The sequence below is a fragment of the Brachypodium distachyon genome, chromosome 1, assembly GCF_000005505.3.
Source record: "Brachypodium distachyon strain Bd21 chromosome 1, Brachypodium_distachyon_v3.0, whole genome shotgun sequence".
Lineage (NCBI taxonomy): Eukaryota > Viridiplantae > Streptophyta > Magnoliopsida > Poales > Poaceae > Brachypodium > Brachypodium distachyon.
This window is the reverse complement of record NC_016131.3, coordinates 28,072,386-28,091,733: the sequence shown is the minus strand read 5'-3', so window position 1 is coordinate 28,091,733 and position 19,348 is coordinate 28,072,386. Positions and strand designations below refer to the sequence as shown.

The following is a 19,348-nucleotide window of genomic DNA, read 5'->3' as shown; positions in this document are numbered from 1 at the left end:
CGTGTCCTTGAACTAAGAGGGTGTTAGCATAAATTAAGTAGCAGTCTAGTAGACCAACTTGCATATACTGTTGAACGTGGTCGTTGCATATTACTGGCACTACTCGTCCTCGATCGGAATTAAGATCGCTAATTCGATCCAAGACCCCAGACTCCATCAGCTTTTTATTTCGGACCGGCCAACAATTTGAGTAGAACTGCTGCTAGCTACTGTGGCATGCATCAGGCATATTATGGACAGAGAACTCACTACAACAAATATGTCTTGTATAGACATTTTCATTGAGACAATGTACTTTTTGTCTCTACCTAGAAACAATTTTGAGACAGAGTTTCATGTAGAGGCATTCTATAAGGCGCTATGGACAATGTCTTAAATATAGAGACACTAGTTGAGACATTATGGTGTACAGACATTTTTTGAGGCATTTAATAGATTGTCACAAAACTCACGTAGAGACATGGTTTTGAGATACTTGAGGAAATGACTTTACGGTATGGTTAGAGACACTATTTGAGACACATATTATGTTGTGTAGAGACATTCTTAGAAGGTTTGAGACATGTAGCAGACTACTCATAATAATTTCATTAGAAGTATAAGCAAGAGTTGGTATCAGGTTGAAATGGTTAGGTGAGTGTGTAGTTTTCCTTAAGGTTTTGAGTTTGAGGATTGGTTTCAACATCATTTTTTCAATGCATATTTTCTAGCACATCACTACAGAGACACAATCTAATGTCTTTACAAAATGTCACATTGAATGTAGAGACAATATAATGTCTCTATGCAATGTCCAAAAAGTATAAAGACATAATGCGATGTCTTTATGAAATGTCGTATTGAACGTAGAGACGGTATCGTGTCTCCATGCAATGTCTAAAACAATAGAGACGTTTTCTTACTGTCTCATCACACATAGTGACACTGTCTATAATGACAGCTTTGTGGCATTGTACCAAACATGTCTAAAATTATATAGAGACAATTATAGTGTCTCTGCGAACTTCGTAGAGGCTTTCGGAATATTGGAAACGTCGATCCATGCATGATGCAAGCATGGATGACGGGGTGATCATCCAGTACCGAGAAAATTACAAAACATCAGCTAATTAATTAAAGCCCACTTGACACGTCCAGAGAGATTGATCGGGAGTAGTCACGATCAAGACCGGCCTGGCCGAGTCAATCAAACTAACCTGCAGGGCAAGATCGACCATTAATTGCTTGCTAAACTTGACATATATATTCTACATCTTCTCAATTGAAAGCTGAAAGTGATCGGTCCCTTCGCTATATATGAGACTGTGCAGTACACTGTTACTCGTCTTGGCACGAACAGACCATGCACAGATGCATGCATGTGCGGCTACAAAGTAACAAAACGCCGGCCACGAGATCCGGCGAGCATGTAGTACACACGTACGTACGCGGGATGAGTCGATATTTAAACCTCGACGTGTGCGTGGGAGGTATTTTCTTAAAAAAAATCACATGTAATTTTATTCAGATTCAACATTCATCGCAGTCACAATGATTTGGATAAAAGCCCAAAAAACTACGAAGTAACTCTTGTAACTGAATATTACATTGAAGTCTTTCAAATAAATCTTCTTCATGGTAACAATCTTCGCAACACGAAATACTGCGAAGGCTTCAGTAAAGATACTGCAATCAGACTTGGAGCAACGACACCACTACTTGAACACCTACACCAATTTGATTACCTTTGAAGGTTTAAGAAAGCTCCTTGAGTCGCTCATAAAAAAAGATGAGAAGTCATGAGCATTGAACGTACTTGAGCCGGGGATGAACTCCTGAAGGTACAGGTCATCGAATCACAAAATCTTCATCAGAACACCAAAGAAGAACTCCAAAGCCACAAAAAATAATGCCAATAAAAGCACTAGATACGCTAACAAAAACTCATCAACTCCGTGTGAACGGATCTACGAGTACATGTATTTAGACGTTTTTTAAGAAATATACATCCATATTTGGGCAATTTTGAGTCAAGAATTTAGGATAAGAGGGAGTATTTCTAACCTGAAGTTCACAGCCATTCGATGAAAATGTTCTGTCCATTTACGCTTTCATAAATTCAATGGTCAGATCAGATGATTTTTAGTGTCGATTTAAGATAAGCACAACTTGTTTTGGGTTTTGGGTTTTGAGTTTACGCGGAAAAAAAACTACCATGTGGTTAGATTAGTTTTTGTTAGCAGAGATGTACCCTTTTTGCTCAACATAAGAAGAAAAAAAATACAGTTTTCTTATAAGTTGTCATCTGCCATTGCACGTTCTACATCTATAGTTATTTCTCCAAACCTTTTCACTAAAAAGTCGCAGAAAGACTAACTTCAAGGGCTCATTTGGTTGTAGCCTCGATTCCCTCCGGGATCCCTGCCTTTTCCCTGGGTAAGAAGCCCATGCGAAAAAGCTCCCCTGGGCCAGTCACCGGGCCATTTGGACGTCCCAATCCACGGGCCTTTCCTGGCCTTATCCCGTCGTTTTCCTAGGATATGATCCACGCCTCACGACCACGGGAAAAAAATCCACGCTCGTGAGTGAAGTCTCGGCCGCCGCCTCCATCTACGCCGCTGCCTCTATCATCTCCCTCCCTAGCCTGCATCCATGCCTCCATTCCCTGTGGCGCCGCCGCCTTCCTCCCCGCGAGAGACAGAGGCCTTCTCTCTCCTCGTCAGGCTCTCTGCCATGGCAAGCCTTTCTTCCACAACCGCTTGCTCGTCCCACCCCAAGATCTGCCTCCGCTGTCCTCTAGCTAGCTCGAGCTCCTGTACGTCCCTCCAGTGGCTATGGCGCCCGGGTAAGCCTCACTTATTGCTGCTTAACCCTTTTCTCTTCCGTTGTTCCTTGGGGTGAAGCAAGCAGCATCCCGATTCCCATGGAATTTTTTGTTCTTTCCTCTAAACAATTCCTCCATTGCTGCCGTATGGCTCGTTGAAAGATAGGGGAAATTCTCCCATGGTGGAAGAGGATCCTGTGCGCACCTAAAAATCCCCTTCGGGTGAAGGTTTTCCTGGATTTGTATTCCCTTGCAGCCAAATTAGCCCCAAAAGGTTTCGAAGAGATGCTAGGAACAAAAAAACTCTTCTTCTTTTCTTAGAGCAACGACCTGTCTTTATTGATTTAAGAGGCAAAATACAAAAGATTGATACATGAACGAACACAAATTACAAAGATACTCAACAAAACTAAAAGCTTCATTGTAGTCCTTTAAAATAAACTTCTCTTGATACATTCTTCGCATCTTGATGTTTCTCCACGTATTCGTTGACAATTGCAGAATACCATGCTTACACAAGCTGAACTAACCTCAGAGGTTTTGAAAAGCCGCATGAGCCTCCCACCTCAAACAGTGAGAACCTAAGATCATTGAACGCACCATGGCCGGGTCATACCACTTGCAACACAAGCTGTAAAACTGCTTCTCCGTCAATGAATCAGCAAGAAAAAAGACCAAAAACCCGAAAAGACATGTCGTGAAAACCACTGACTCCATGGCATAGGTTGCAACGTCTACACCAGGATGAGGAAAAAGCAAGGACACCAATCTTCTAGACGATGGCGTCTCCATCGCCAAGACGCCACCGAGAAGCACACAAAAATCTAACAAAAGAAAGTAGTAAAAACTTGATGCTAGACGTTGATCCGTGGTTCCCCTCGTCTCTTAAGGCCAGATCGGCCGTTAGAGACGAGGGGCACTGCTGGAGATGAGATCGAAGCTTCTTCGAAGACGGCGACGGCTAGGGTTTGTAGATCCGAGAAAACCTGCGGGGAACAAAAAAACTCGTGCGCACCTAAAAATCCCGATTTCCATGGAATTTTTCCTTCTTTCCTCTGAACAATTCCTCCGTTGCTGCCATATGGCTGGTTGAAGATAGGAGAAATTCTCCCATGGTGGAAGAGGATCCCATGCGCACCTAAAAATCAGTTTCCCTGGATTTTTAATCCCTTGCAGCCAAATTAGCCCCAAAAGGTTTGGAAGAGATGCTAGGAAATACTCTCCTTGGCGGCAGTGTTTTTTTCCAATGCAGGGTCGCCCGTTAACTTAAATCAACCGGGCCCAGAGTTGGATAGAAGTAGGAACGTATGCCCATTTGAACCCCAAGCTGCGTACGTACAGTGTTGGGTAATTAAGTGGGCCAAAGTTCGAGGCCTGAGTTTCTCAAAACAAAAAAAAAGGCTTGAGCCTTGAGGTGGCACGCCATGTCCAAGCCCAGATATCAAAGATAAGATTCTGGGCTATTAATGCCGGATTGCATTAAGTACAGCCTCTAAAAAAAAAGATTGCATTAAGTACTGGAGCACGTACACTGAGTTATCACTGTTCACCAGCAAAGCCACGCTCATCGTAGTAGAATCGCAGTACAGTAGCATCAGTACATTGCATTTGCGGCACACGCACGCACGCACACTCAGCATTTCCTAGCTTAGTAGAAACCCCACCCACATTTCTGACTCGACCACTCTCCTCTTTCTTCCCCGGCACCGGCAACACACACGCGCGCGCCAACGGATCGATCGGCGGCGGCGGCAGCCCGGACCGGCGGGAGCGAGCGCCCGGCGGCGCCGGCAGGCAACCAAAACAACCCCCTACTAGCGCCGGCGCCCCGCTAATTAATCAACCACTACTAGCACTCTACTACTGAGGACGTCGGCAAGCAACACCCAGATGCTCAATCGATCGATCCCCGCCCAAACAAATTAAATAAAATGGGGAACCCAAAGCTAGAGTTAATTAGCATCTCCATTGTCGTCCTTCTTTTGTTCTATCTCAGGGCGAGGACTCGTCGGAGGAGTTGGTGGAGACGGTGATGAGCGTGGACGCGGACGAGGACGACGTCCTGGGCGTCATCGCCGCCGGCTTGATGAGCACCACCGGCGTCTTGCTGTCCATCCGCCGCCGCTGCTCCGCCACCAGCTGCGCCGCCACGCCGTCCAGCCGCTCGCCGTTCGTCTCCGCCATCAGCTTCTTCCCCCTGAACAGCACGGACTCCACCCCGCGCTCGTCCATGGCCGCCTCCGCCGTCGCCCCCGGAGCAATGCCATTGCCCTGCAGACCCAGCAGAGAGTTAATTTAGCTTCCGTTGGTCGATTCACGTTTCACAGGGGTCAAATTGGGGAGAAATTTACTAATCTATTGTGCTGGTTTTGTTATGGGATTTACCTGGATTCGGATGTAGTTGGTCGCTCTGTTCTCGCCGAACGACATGGACACGGCCTGGTCCACCATGTCAGCCTGGCACGCGCCGGCGATGCGCAGGAGCCCGGACGCCGATGAAAGCCCGCGGCCATTGCCGGCGGCGGAAGTGTTGCCGCCGAGGGAGAGCACGAGGATGTCGGCGGGCCCGGCGGCGAAGGGGAACTCGCGCTTGTTGTGGAGCACGTGCGTGACGGCGACGGCGGCCGGGTTGGCGACGGCGGCGGATGCCGCCGCGCGCAGCCTGGTGCGGCCGTCGAGGGACGCCGTCTCGGCGGGGCCCACGCCGCAGGCGGCGGCGCAGACCTTCCAGAGCGGGAAGTCGAAGGCGTCGGCCTCGACGGCGTCGGCGCGGGAGAAGACGAAGGGCGCCGCCGTGGCCACGTCGTAGCAGGGGATCAGCAGCGGCTTGGCCGCGTCGCGCACCGTCAGGGCGTCCCCGAACGCCTTCCTGAACACCGCCTCGGGGCGCGCCCGGAAGTTAAACAGCCCTCCACCATGGCCGCCGCGGCCAGAGAAGAGCTTGCGGTTCTTGGCCACGAGGTCCCGCGCGGCGGCGGCGGGCATGCGGGACGCGAAGAGGGCGGCCGCGAGGAACCCGCCGGCGCCGGACCCGGCGGCGAGGTCGAAGTAGTCGGCGACGCGCGCTGCGGGGTCGCCCGAGAGCTCCTGGAGGCGGCGCTCGAGACGCACCAGCGCGGCCGCCGCCAGCGCGCCGCCGTCCGCGCCGCCGTCGATGGAGAGCACGCGCACGCGGCCGCCGCCATCTTGCTGCGCCTGGGCCTGGGCATGCGCGGCGGCGCCGAAGAGGAAGTTGGACTCGAGGATGGAGAAGATCTCCTTGCTCAGGCGGTCCGACCCGCCGCCGAACGGCGCCACGTAGTGGAGCGAGGACGGCGCCGGGATGCGCTTCTGATCGTGCGAGGGAACCGCCGCCGCCGCTGCCATTGATTGTTTGTTTTTGTTTGCCAACAACGACAACAAGTGGTGCGCTGCTACTTGGTTCCTGCGAGGAGAGAGCGGGGTGTCGTGACTGGGAAGGCGAGGGGAGCTTGAGTTGAGTGTGTCGATGTGTGTTTGCCGGCCGGGAGAATTTATACTGGAGGCCGGACGAGGCGCGCGCTGCGATGGGCTTCGCGCGCCCCGGTGCGCCGCGTGTCCTGTGTCGTCTTGCACTCAACAAATGGTCGCGCGCATCCGTCCGTGCGGGCGTGCGTCCTACGGTTGGTGCTCTACAAAATCCCATTCGATTTTCCCTTTTAAGGTCCTTCCCAAAAGAAAAAGAAAAACAGACGCAAGGAAGATGATCGGCACTCCGCTCGAGGACGAAGCAAAAAAGTTGCATTTGGTGTTGTGTGACCCTTTACATTTTAAATACTCGTAAAAATTTACTCATGATCTGTACATTTACGTGTCAAGCCAATTACAACAGAGGTGACCCAACGTTACTTTGTCTGGTTTCCTCCCTGGCTCATTCATGCTAATCGACCATGGCGAATTTTTTTGGGCCCAAGCAATAAAAAGTCCATTTCCCTGAATAACTGCAAACGTGCAAGTATATATAAATCCAAGATGGTCCCGGGCGAGCTTGAATAATCAGGGACCAAATATAGGCATAGGTACTCTGCTGTCTCGAGCCCACTCAATTAGGATTTGAAAGAGACTTAAAGGAAGGAGAAGAATTTGCGGCACCTTTACCACCATCAGTAGGATCGATCCCGATGCAATTTGGACCAAAAAGCTTTGTATGCAAGCATGGCTTCAAGTATACTTCCACACGCACACACATCTCCCAAGACAAGTATCAGTATGGATGAAAGAAATTTGCACGCATGGAGATGGAGGCTCCGATTGATCAAGAGCATCCTTGATCCTTCCGTTAGCACAAAGCAGAACGTCGTCCGATGATTTCTTTTCTTTTCCCCCATCTTCTTTTTCTAGCTAGCTATTTGCCGGTTTCCTACAGTGATCGAGCTAGCTAGCCACTGTTCCTTCTGTCCCGCGCCCGTGTGGCTCAGCCCACTGTTCACCCGGCTCCACCACACGATCATCGAGCTTAAGCTTCACTCCATTCGTCTTAATTAACTACCAACCGCCACGACGAGGACGCACTACGAGCTACTCCTACCACTATAGCTTAATTTGCCAAATGCCAATGCGCTTGTCATTTGCCGTGATGACCGATGGATGGACCTTCGCACACATCATTCATGCATCCACCACGACAAATAAAATCCCCAAGCGATTTAGGCGTTTGTCCCATGATTGGTGTGTGGGTACATGGCCGCGTCGACTTATAATCATTCGATCGGCAACGTAAACCACTAAAACCAGCCAGTGGACTGGTGGTTAGGCAAGCAAAGGGCAGACTGTGCGGTCTACTAGCCCAACATTCCGGTGGGTTTTGTATGCGCTGATAATCGATTCTAAATCATTGCAAATTATTTGTCCTCCAGAAAACAAACAATAATTGCAATTCTTGTTACATTTGTATATGTGTTGCTTGTGCTTTGCGCCGGTCAGTTGGCGCCTAGCTACTACCCTTGTGACTTGTGAGGCTAAGGCTAGCTAGATTAGGGTGAGCAGGTTAAAGGAAGTTGGAAAAGGGCTTAAAAGAAAAGGGACTGCCCTTGCCTGACGGTCAGTGTCCCTTGGTTGTAAGGTAGGCACAGGACAGGGCCCGGTTTTAAAACAAAGTGAAGAATTTGATGCATTGCTAACCACATTATTGTTTTCCCTTTAGTTTGCCTTTCTCACTGTCACGCTTCTTTTGGGCTCTACAAGATATATTGCATGTATCCTACCCTCCTGACGACTCCTGTCCCTCCCTAAAGAAAACTAAGCACTAGTACTTGCTTATCAGTAGTACTACATCCAGCACCTTCCTATTCTTAGGCAAAAATAAAAATAAAAGAGAGTTGTGGTTATCCTCGTTCTAATTAATCTATCTTCACCACGCTTGAGAACTAGTCTGATTCTAAATTCTTGATTCAAATTTGTCAATATGAATGTATCTATTCTTAAAAAGCATCTAAATACATGTAATATTTCGACAACAATTTAGGATCGGAGGGAGTAGTACTTCTTCTGTCCAACAAAAGATGTCTAAGTTTTTTTAAATTTAAATATATCTAGACAAGACTTAGTGTATAGATGTATTCAACAAATTTAGCCAAAGTTGAGACATACTTTGTTGGACGGAGGTGCAAGTTTTATATTTCGAAGCGAGATCTCTCCTCGAAACGGAAGGAGACATCTACGAGAAAAAACACCGAATAACGTGCTAGCTATAATATTAGTTGTCGGAGGGTGAAGTTGCAGATAATACTACTAGCTAGAACATCTAACTGCGTGGATGCTGGACACACCGTCATGCATCGATCTCTATATATATATATATATATATTTATATATATTTATATATATATTTATATATATAATATCTGATGCATGGACCCCTAACGACTGTCACATATCTGATGGCAACGTCGTCGACAGCAAAAGAAATTAAAAAACGCTCAACTGCACACTGTTTGCATGGACAAGAGCGACGTTTGGGCGTCCGTTGAGCCATCATCACCCGCCCGGCCCGTGCTCGTACACATTTGTATCCCCCCGAAAGCAACGCCGCGTCCGCCTAATCTAAACCGACCGATCCACCGTCAGTTCGATCGATCCGTCGATCCGCCTCCGGCCGATCACAAGCTAGTTTGCCTGCGGTCTGCTGGTCTTTCCCCGAAGCATCCTAGCTACTCTGCTAGTTGCGTTCAAGCTAACTAATCATGTTGTAGCATCCATGATTAGTATAGATATGTAAAATGCATCTTCTGTTTCCCCCTTGCTAGCTCTTCGCTGCTACGGCTAGCAGCTGGTCGATCGGTTTAAGATATTTTTCCTGTCCCAAAGGCAACGTACGGTCGATCAAGGACTTATCATTACCTGTGCTAGGCTAATTAAGCTCATTTAAGCTAAAGATCATGCTTAAATTAACTGCGCCATGTACACACAGCTTCGTACGTAGTACGATCGAGCCGATTCCATGTGCATGTGCATGTGCGAGTAATCTAGCAAATTAATCTCTGGTGATTAAATCTGAACCGTGCTGGCTGCGGAGTCTAAACCGCAATTTTCTATTCATGACGGGTAGCTACCCGTGCTTCGAAGGTTTCTTAATGCCATGATATCTCATTATCTCCTATGAACACGACGTCTTTTTAAAAAAAAGTTTTGCATGAAAGAGATGTGTGCACATGAGTGGATATCGATCATGCATTAGGGGAAAATGACTGTTATTTAGTTAGGCAGATTGTGCACTTGACGTGAACATTTGTGCTGACGTTGACTAGGTAGCTACCTTGTACTAAGTTTGAGATAATGATAAAAAATAACCAATTCTGGTAATAGCACGTTGAGATACTTTATTAGCTAGGCATGTAACTGCGATGAAAATGACAAGTTAGATATGGGAGGCTTTCGAGAAATGCTTAGGAAACGTTTCATCATTTGGCTGCACGTACAACGACGGGTGAATCAACGCCACATTCACAAACGAACATCTTTTTGGCAACCCGGTTACTTAATTAATTAATCAAGTCTATCTACAGCGTGTCTGCTTAAGAAACCAGGAGATGCCGTGCCTTCCTTGTGCCGGGTGCCTGAGATTCTGAGAACCTGCTGGGGGTGCTGGCTTCAGGGGCTTGGTCGATCAAGAAATAAAGTACTCTCCCGCGTACGTGTTTCTCTGTGTAATTATAAACATCGGCCAATTGTCTCGCACGTTTGGCCCATTATTAGGTTTCGTGTTATGGAGACATGATGCAAAGGACCGACTGAAACTTTGTTAGTACTTGTTTTAATCAAGAAACCATGAAGCCATCGATGTGCAGGGAGCACACTACACGTAATACAAACACAACACTCGATCCCCGGCGTCTGGGATTTGGATCACATGCACAACGTGCAACTTATAAATGTCGTCATCTGGCCAAATTATTACGATGTCTCCCCGGCCGGCAGTGGGGCAAGGCAAATGAAAAGGAGACCCACAGTTTACGCGTGGACGAGGGGTCCTAGCTTAATTTACATGCAGGCTTTCTTCGATCTTTTCACCATACTACATGCATGCATGCACAGCGCATTGCAATTAGTTGGTCCGGATTCAATTAACTAATAACACCGCGCGACAGGCACGTACGTACGGCCCTGCCGCTCCTGGCCTGCTGGCGACCTACGTGTGGCTCAGTGGCCGCACATGCGTACGTGCATGCAGCGCGCCGTGGCACGACATCCACGATATATCCCGGACAAGAACAAGGCCCCGACAAACAACATAAATCCGGCCGGATCGATCGGTAGCGGCCAGTTGCTGCTGCAGGGGTGGCTAATTCTACCAGATCTGAGAGTATCCAAGGATCGAATTTAATTAGCTACTCCATGGGGTTAATTCGTAGATCGGGCGTACAGATGGATCGATAAATGAAGCCGTAGAAACATGTACATTGTACCTCGGCCTTCGTTTAGAGAGAGAGAGAGAGAGAAAGTGCAGAATTGAAGGCGCAGATCAAGGGTCGGAGCCGGGCCGGGGTTGGGTTGGGTGGGTCTCACGCGGGTTGTTGCGACGTCCTTTCCCTGGCTCTCGCTCTCGCTCCCTAAGCAGCGGCTGGCCTGGCCGATCGATCTATATCGGTCGTACGTGCCTGCGCGCCTCGCTTTCGCACGCACACGCACACATATGGACCGGTCGTACGTACTAGTACGCGGCGTCAGGCGCTGAAGGGGGGAGGGCGGTGTCGGCGCAGCGGCGCGTGCACAGGAAAGAGGAGGCCCAGCTAGCGGAGCCGGCAAACGTTGCCGTCCAAGCGGAAAGGCCGTCGGCCCACTGCACCCACCGACGAGTTAAACGGAGTCTCTCTGCCCGAGCTAACGGAACCGATCCCTGCTATTAATTGGTCACAGCTGCTGATCGATCTCAACTCCACTCGACTCGATCCATCGGCAAGAGCTAGAGCTAGCTGGCGTGAGGTTCGATCGAGCTGCAATTCACAAACGCACACGTCACGCCTGAGAAATTCCTGCCGCGGCGGTGCGTGCCGTACTACTACAGATTGAACCATGCATGACCAGCTATAGTACGACTAGGTCGTACTCTAGCTTGAACGACGATTAGGTGCTGGCTCTAGATCAATCGACGAAACTGATGATGATCCCACCCCGTCCCAATGATTAAACGGTGGTTGCAACTTGGAACTGATGAACAGCAAACACCGCTGCGCGCGCTAGCCATGCACATACTGCTGCTCCTCCCTTTTTCCTTTCCATAATTCTTGTTAAAATATTAAATGTATGTTGACGTTTTTTAACAATAGATACATTTATTTTTAAATAAATTTGAGACAAAAATTATGAAACGGACGAAGCGACGGATGAAGTAGCAACCAAGTAGCTCCTTGTTAATCGATCATCTGACAATTTCCAGGGGACCTGGGCTCTGCAACCATTTACTGAATGTGCCACTGGCCACCGTCCACATTGCACTGCATGCACGCAGCTTTACTGTACGTCCGTACGGCCCCTGCAGGGAGCACATCTATCGATCGATCCATGCATGCATGGGCAATCTGGCGCATGGCCCTCGATCGATCTGCCGCGATCGAGGGGATGGTTATAGACAGGCTTGCAGCTGGGCGGCAGGGCAGGGGCAGGGCATGGTGGCGCCGAGCTACTCTTCGGTACACACAATTAGGCCTTCGATCCGTTTCCGTGGCCGATGCATGCAACCACGAGTGTAGGACGCAGGAAAGGACAAGAGCGAGTTAGCTAGCCAGGCCAGCGCAGGAGGAAGAGATCAGATCAGGGGCGCGGGAGGCCGGAGGAACATTGCCATCGATGAGACGATAAAATGAGATATCCCCACACGTCGTCCGGCCCGGCTCGATCGATCTGCAACGATTCAATTCAACGCGGCCAGCCAGCTAGCTGCGTGGCTCCACCACACGCCTCGCTCGCAGTCCGTCCTGTCCGTGTCCGTGCGTGGCCCGTCGCCGGCGCGCGGGCGCACGGGCGCAATTTAACCAGATCTGGCCGGGGGCTCGGTCGTACGTACGTACGTGGCACTGTTGGTTGGTGCGCCAACCTGTGCCGGTAACGAGAATTCGTTCGTTTTATTGGATCCCATGCCTCCGTCCGTGCATGCGTGGCACGGGCGTGATGACACGCATCTGGTACACACCTGGTGCCTGCGTTTTGCCTGCATGCAGCAGCTCCATCCATCCATCCATCAATCAATCTCGAGTAAAACAAGCGGTCGGGTAATTAAACCGGCGGTTATTTGCATGCAATGCATGGCCTCCAGGCCCCGGCTCCATCCATGGGCCGGATCGGAGCCGATGGAGCGGAGCGGAGCAGTGTATTTCTACCGAGATCCGTGTCGTGCGGGCCGGATGCGGGCATCTTTGGACAGTAATGTCCCATCTGGGCCGCGCAATGCGTGCATGTGCCCGCCCCCAGGCTTGGCCAGGCCGATCCAGAGCGAATCAATGTCGATCGATATACTATGCGTGCGCAATTACTGGTCCCTTCCTTTAATTTTGGCGCCATCTGCTACTGCTACGTTTGTTTGGACTCCTAGGAGCAGCTTCTGGCCCGTAGAAGCTGGAGCCCAAACAAACATCAAATTTCGGGACAACTTCTAAAATCCACTGGTTTGGAACGCTCCACCGAACTACACTACCGAGCGGGATCCACCAAATTGATGCTTCTCAGCTGCTGCGGATTCCAAATTCTACTTTTACCCAAATACCCTCCACCAAACTACATACAACGTCCAAAATGCCACAAAAGGATTCGTTTATGTTCTTCTCACCCACCCACCCGAGCACTCTGCATCCCGACCACTCCCATCCCAAGCAAACCGCGGCTAGGGTTAGCTGCTGCTGCCGCCTCTCGATCTCCCCCCACCGCGCTGCCGCCCTATCTCCCCAACCGCCGCATCTCGATCTCCCCCCACCGGAGCCGCCCCGAGATCATCTTCCACCCACGCCGCCCCCTCCTCTACCGCTGCCACCGACGCCCCCTGCTACAGACGCCGCCGCCGGTCGATCTCCCCTCGTCGCGCCCGTTGCCCGACGCTAACCGCCGGAGATGAGCCGCCGCGGGTTGTAGACTCATCCCCTCCTGCTCCACTCTGCGCCATCGGCTGCTGCTACAGCTCGTCCCCGCCCCCTTCTGCTCCAAGCCTCCAGCTCGGCGCCTTCCCCTGCTGCTCCAGCTCGGCTCCGTCCCCTGCTGTTGCCTGCTATTTCTCTGTGTTCCATGTTCTCTCCGTAGCCTTTGTCTTAAATTGAGTGCATAACGAAAGCTCGGTGCATAATGATGATGAATTTCAGTGATTGGCAGTCATGTTGATACATAAACTTGTGTGAATGTGTTCAGAATATTTGAGATGTGTAGATGTGCTAATTTTTTTTGTCTAAATGCTCACTGTTATTTGATGAATATATGGGATAAAATCTGCACTACATTGGTCTACAGATTGAAGTCACAATGCCACAATAGACACAACTCCTGATATAACTCCGATGACCGCAAGAGAGTAGGATTGTAATAGGTTAAACTAATGTAGTGCCATGATGACATTATATTTTGCAACCAAACGATGTGTGAATAATATATTAGCAGTAACCTATGGTACGATGTGTTCAAAATTATTGTCGTGCGTAGACCATGGAGTGAAAAAATGATAATCTGCAGCAAAAACCACTGTTAAACAATTAATTTACAGTTTAAACAATACAGTCAACACTAATTTACAGTTAAAACACAACTACAGACTCATTCAGGTCATTTCAGCACATTGTAGTTGCAGCTGCAGCCGGACCAGCCGCAAAAACAAACATGCATCAGACAATTCCAATCTTCCAGCTGCAGTTGGCAGCCACAGCTGATTTTAGAATCTACAGCCGTAGAATCTGCAGCTGTCAAGTTGCAGCCCAAACAAACACAACCCTAGTTGTACTGCCGGTACTAATTTAGTACTGCCAAGTACCTGTAGAGGCGAGTGTACTCCCTGCCGTTTTATTTAGCCTAAGATGCTGCTACCATTGCCGCTACAGTAGGCTTCTGCGGGATGGGACGACGACGTGGGACTCGCGTACGTGCCCTGCATTCGTGGGATAGGGAGACCGCCGCATAGTGTTATGGTTCATACAGTACTCCTATGGCCCTCTTCTTCCCGGCTGCGGCTTCTCCAGAAACCAGCTTAGGCTGAATTTCTGTGAGAAGCTGCTGCCACAAGAAGCTCTGAGAAACTGTCTTATTCCCTTCTTTTCGGCTTCTGGAAATTTAGCTTATTTTCTTATTTGAGTAGGAAAAACCTGTAATACCCTTGGACATCCGTTTTTTCATGTTCAATTTATACCGTTGTACATCAGTATCTTATACGGCTGCTCAATGCATACATTTTACGATCTAATCATACCTGCATCTATACACACACTTGCAATTTCTTGAATCTGCTCTGGTTCATATGTTCATCTATAACACTTGCACATTTTCTTTTTCATCTGTACACACACACATACACACATCTGTGTATACATCTGCATCTATAGATCATTCATCTATGGATATCTTTACATACATACATGCATCTGTTAATCTGTACACCCATTTAGAAAAAGAGCATCTGTACATGCATAGTCTCTAAATACATAGAAGCAAACACCAGATCTTGGATAAAAATAGAGAGTAAAAAAGAAGAAGCAAAGATCCAGCAATTCCTGTACTACTTGCTATATGCATCTGTACTTCACTAAATACAAGAACTTCAGGGGAGGATTTGCAGACAAACTGACAAAGCATCAAGGACCAGAACCATCAAGAACCACGCATGGCGCTGGATCCGACGATATGGGAGAGACGGGAAACTACAACGGCGGTTACGGCTTGGCTGGGGAACGCTGGTGGCGTGAGGACTATTGGGCGGCTGCCGGTGAGAACTCCTGGTACGAGTGAGAGATGCGGCGGCGGATCCCGGGATGATGAGGAAGGAAGGCCGCGGCTGCAGGGGAGATGGGAAGGCGGCGCAACGAGGGATGATGGGGGATTGGGTCGGGATGGAAGAAGAGGGCGGCGGGCGACGAGCTCCTGGTCTGGGGGCGGCGGCGGCGGCGGATCTGGGGGAGATGATGAGAGTGGCGGCTGGCGAGGTCGAATGGAGGAGGTGGGGCGGGATCGGGGCGGCGGCTGCAGGGGAGAGCTCCACCGTGAGGAAATGGGATGGGGAGGACGAGCTCGAGGAGGTCGGGGTCTGGTGGTTTGCCGGGAAACTCGCGTGGTGGCATTTCGAGTGTAATGACGGTTCGCCCTTGGGGTAAGTTGGAAACGTGCGTCCGGAGAAACTCGGGAAGCTGGTCCAGACCAGTTTTACCCCACAACCCATTTTGCATTACGTTTTGGAGGAGCTTTCAGGAAGAGCCGACGAGATTTTTCCTTCTTCTGAGCTTCAGCTGCCTGGGACCTGGAAGCTGCCCTGCAAGACCAAAAGAAGGGGGCCTGTATTCTACTGCACTTTGCCCCTTGGTGCTATATGGAGTCATGGTGCTACTGCCTAGCTCCATCGGAAAAGGAAAAAAGGATCGAAGGAAAAACAAGGTCTACATAACGAAGGCGATACGAGACAATTCCGTGCCAAAAAAAAAAAACTGCAACAGATCACCTAAGAGCAGGTACAAGTGTACAACGATATGACTAACCCGGCTAGTGCTAATCAACCTGCACTGCAGGCAGCAGGGCATCGATCTGTGACGCCCGTCTTAATTAGCTTAGCCTGATTGCATTTCATGCATATTGGAACGGGAACCTCTCATCTCGTCGTCCTTGGTGGCTCGATCCGATCCGACCGACCGTGCTAGTTTCTAGCCGGAGTACAAAAGGAGGTCGCGCCATGCCGGACGCTGCACACTCCGGTTCCTGTGCTGTACATGCGCGCAGGCATGCACAGGTCGCGCCCGGACCCGGGCCGGCACCGCCCGCGAGTTCCGCCGGCTCGACTCTGTCGCAGCACATCTTCTTTTTGGAGCGGAGAATCTTTTGTCCGCTGGCCAACTGTCGCGATGCCATGGCCGCAGATTTGTTTTTCTTTAAATACAACGGTCGCTTTGTACGCGGCCGGCCAGAATAAACTTACAGTTTGGCAATCCGGAATTCATTTCATTTGATCAAAATGAAATGAAATCTAATATTTAATTGGATTTCATTTGAATTCCGGAGTGAAAAATCATATTTGTCTAAATTGAAGAGCGAGAGACAATTTTAGAGAAATGATGATTTTTAAAGGGAAATTGAGGCTAGTTATAGTGTGATTTCATGAAATTTGAGATTGAATTCCTGTGGCTAATTCCGTACCAACCAAACAAGTTGTATTTTGAAATTCAAAATGAATTCTCCAATTCTATGTCCAAATGATGGTGCCAAATGAGCTGTTACAGTATTTTTTTCCTAATTGCTTGAAAGTACTTATGCACTTTTTGTGCCCGTCGCGCGCGCACAGTTCCGCGCCTCTCGTTTTCTCCTGGCGACGTGCAACCGTCCGATGGATTTAGGACAAAGTCCATCTGGTCCACCCTCCACGACGCCCCAAGGTGGCCCCACCCATCCCTGTGTTTGATAGCTATCCCCTCCTTTTCACCTTCTCATTTCTCCCGAAATCTCTCCGCCTCCGTCATTTTCTCTTCTCTCCGGCGATTTTTCTATGCGGTGTGGTTCTCGGCGGGGCGGGTTGACGGAGAACGGAGAATAGGGGCATGAGTGGGCAGGGAGCGTGGTCGACGAGGAGCCCCAACTCGCTCTCTATTTCTCGCCGCGCCGTCGAACACCCCCACGGCTAGCCGCAGCCCGCAGGTTTTGCTGGTGGTTGGCGAGGCCGGGGGCATCCGCACGTCGGGGGGCGCGTTGATCCAGTGTTCGCGGTCAGGGATCCGCTGGTGATTCGAGCACGGCCTTCGCATCCACGACGCCTGGGCAGAACGAGCTCGACGGGCGCATCTAGCTCATCGATTTGACCATGCTTTCGGTTAGTTCTCTCGTCCTTCTTCTCCCACCTCCCAACGCGCATCTACGCTTGAGTTGTTGAATTCGCAGCATTAGTGGGATTGTGTTAGTGATGCCATCGATTTTGCAGTTCGCCATCGTTCCGGCTGCGTTTTTGCCCTGCCCCGTGCTACTGCATGTGTTTGTGTTTGAGTTTTCACCGACCCCTTGTGTGTTTGCCCGATTGATTAGTCCCGGGTTTAGATGTGGAGTCCCGCCGCTATGTATCTGATATATGTTGTATGTTGGTAAGCAATTTTTAGTTCCCATGGTTTGTAGCTGCATTCAGGGGGTGGTTAAGCAATTCTACCTGTATGTTCTGCTTGCAACTTACCGCGTCAAGTGTAGGATTAGGATATGCTTTCTCTGGTTATTCTGTTAGGCAGCTTTTTTTGCTGTATATTAGGAATAGTGTGTTTAGTTCATGGCAGGGGGGTTGACTGATGAATGATTTTAGTGATTTTATAAGTTGCTTTTCTGCGAAGGACTAGTGTTCTCCAATTTTCGATAGGTTCGATGATTGCAGAGCTCCTAACAAGTTGCTTTTCTTCTGAGGACTAGTGTTCTCCAATTTTCGATAGGTTCAATGCTTACAAAGCTTGTCGCACCAGTGGCACCCGGGGTACCACCTCTGCGCGACGCGTGGGTCGCACCGCTGAGTTTCCGGGAGGACCTCATCCCGGGCGGCAGCTAACAGGCTGCCCGGCAAGCCACCAGCTCGAAAGGGCTAGCGGGGCTTCGGGGAATATTCCCGCCTGGCCGCCTCCCGGGAAGTCACTTGCCGGGAGGAGGGGTTTCCGGGCTCAGGCTCCCGCCGTGAGGGCGGGCCCGAGCAAGCAGAGCAATGGTGCCACGTGGGCGCGCGTCAGGCGCCCGGTGCGCAGTTCCGCCAGGGCGAAGAGTGAGGCGCACGGCACATTAAATGAGCCGACAGGAGGGGAGTTACCCGTCTAGTCAGGTAAATAGTGGCTGTCCAATCCTACTTGTTAGGCTATAGACCCCTAGCAGAGGAGTTGGCGCTCATGCATGTATACCAGCGCACCGAGGGGGAGTTCCCTATCTCCCTGCTCGCCACTTGTAATTCATGCACCGTGGCACCTGTGGTATCCCCTTGGCTATAAAAGGAGGACCCCCGCCAGCGGTCAAAGGGTTCGGTTCGGTTTGGTTGGACCAGCTCACAGTTAGCCCCTAGCATTGGTAGAGAATAGTAAGGAGCACTTAGCCAAAGGGAGAGAGTACCCGGGAACTCACCCGGCAACCTGTAAACACTTGGTTTTGTGATAATACAAGCTCAGACAAACAGGACGTAGGGTTTTACACCTCCGGGTGGCCCGAACCTGGGTAAAACGTGCGTGCATGTGTCCCTAGCTTGCATGCATTCTGGGTGCACCTCTTTGTAGGTTACGTACGCCATCGGCCACGCCTGCGATCGCCGGAGCGATCCCCGACGCCCCTGCCGAACCTAAAAGGGGGTGTGCCAGCACGCCCCCGGTGTCGGAGCCCCGTGCAACGTCAGAGCTCCTAACAAGTTGCTTTTCGTGGGTGTCAGGCTGATTTTGCCATGATAGTTGACTTGCTGTAATATTTTGGATTAAGGGCAGCATCGGATTAGCGACGTGGTCGTAGGCAGTGTCGGGAGGGGCGGCATCAGGGTCAACATGTTGTTTTGCCCGAGTTTTGCTGGTTGATTTCGCCACCGCGCGAGTTTTACCAGCAAGGCCATAGGGCACGGGACCTCCTGCATGTCACAGGGGGAGGTCATGAGGGCTATGCGAAGGTGACTGCATCGTTGAATCTGGCTCTGCTGACCGCGAGGAACTCAGCGGGGCACATCGACCACGGGGTTAGGGCATCGAGCCATCTGTTTTTGCGAGCTTTTCCCCATGGTTAGATCTCCTATTTCCCCTATTTTTTGCCCCTGATTTCCTCTGCAAAACATCAGCTCCCAATTCAAGCACGACGTGTTCTAGGTTTTGGTGGTGCTGCAGCAGATGTTTCCATGGGCTGATAGCTATGTGATTCGTAAGTTTGTCATGTTGT

General features: G+C 50.0%; 1 protein-coding gene across 1 annotated transcript; it reads right to left on the bottom strand.

Annotated features, from left to right (window-relative positions):
* Window positions 1-4,296: 4,296 nt before the first annotated feature.
* Window positions 4,297-6,325, bottom strand: LOC100822909 (patatin-like protein 3). The gene is made up of 2 exons (XM_003560401.4): window positions 5,189-6,325; window positions 4,297-5,074 (listed from the first exon to the last, which is right to left on the bottom strand). Exons 1-2 carry the CDS (start codon window positions 6,167-6,169, stop codon window positions 4,796-4,798), a joined length of 1,260 nt encoding a protein of 419 aa, XP_003560449.1. The 5' UTR covers window positions 6,170-6,325; the 3' UTR covers window positions 4,297-4,795.
* Between the last annotated feature and the right edge of the window lie 13,023 nt (window positions 6,326-19,348).

Coding starts and splice junctions, on each gene's coding strand:
- LOC100822909 (XM_003560401.4), bottom strand. CDS start 6,169: ATGGCAGCGGCGGCGGCGGTTCCCTCGCACGATCAGAAGCGCATCCCG. Junction 5,075..5,188: donor CCAACTACATCCGAATCCAG/GTAAATCCCATA, acceptor CTGGGTCTGCAG/GGCAATGGCATTGCTCCGGG.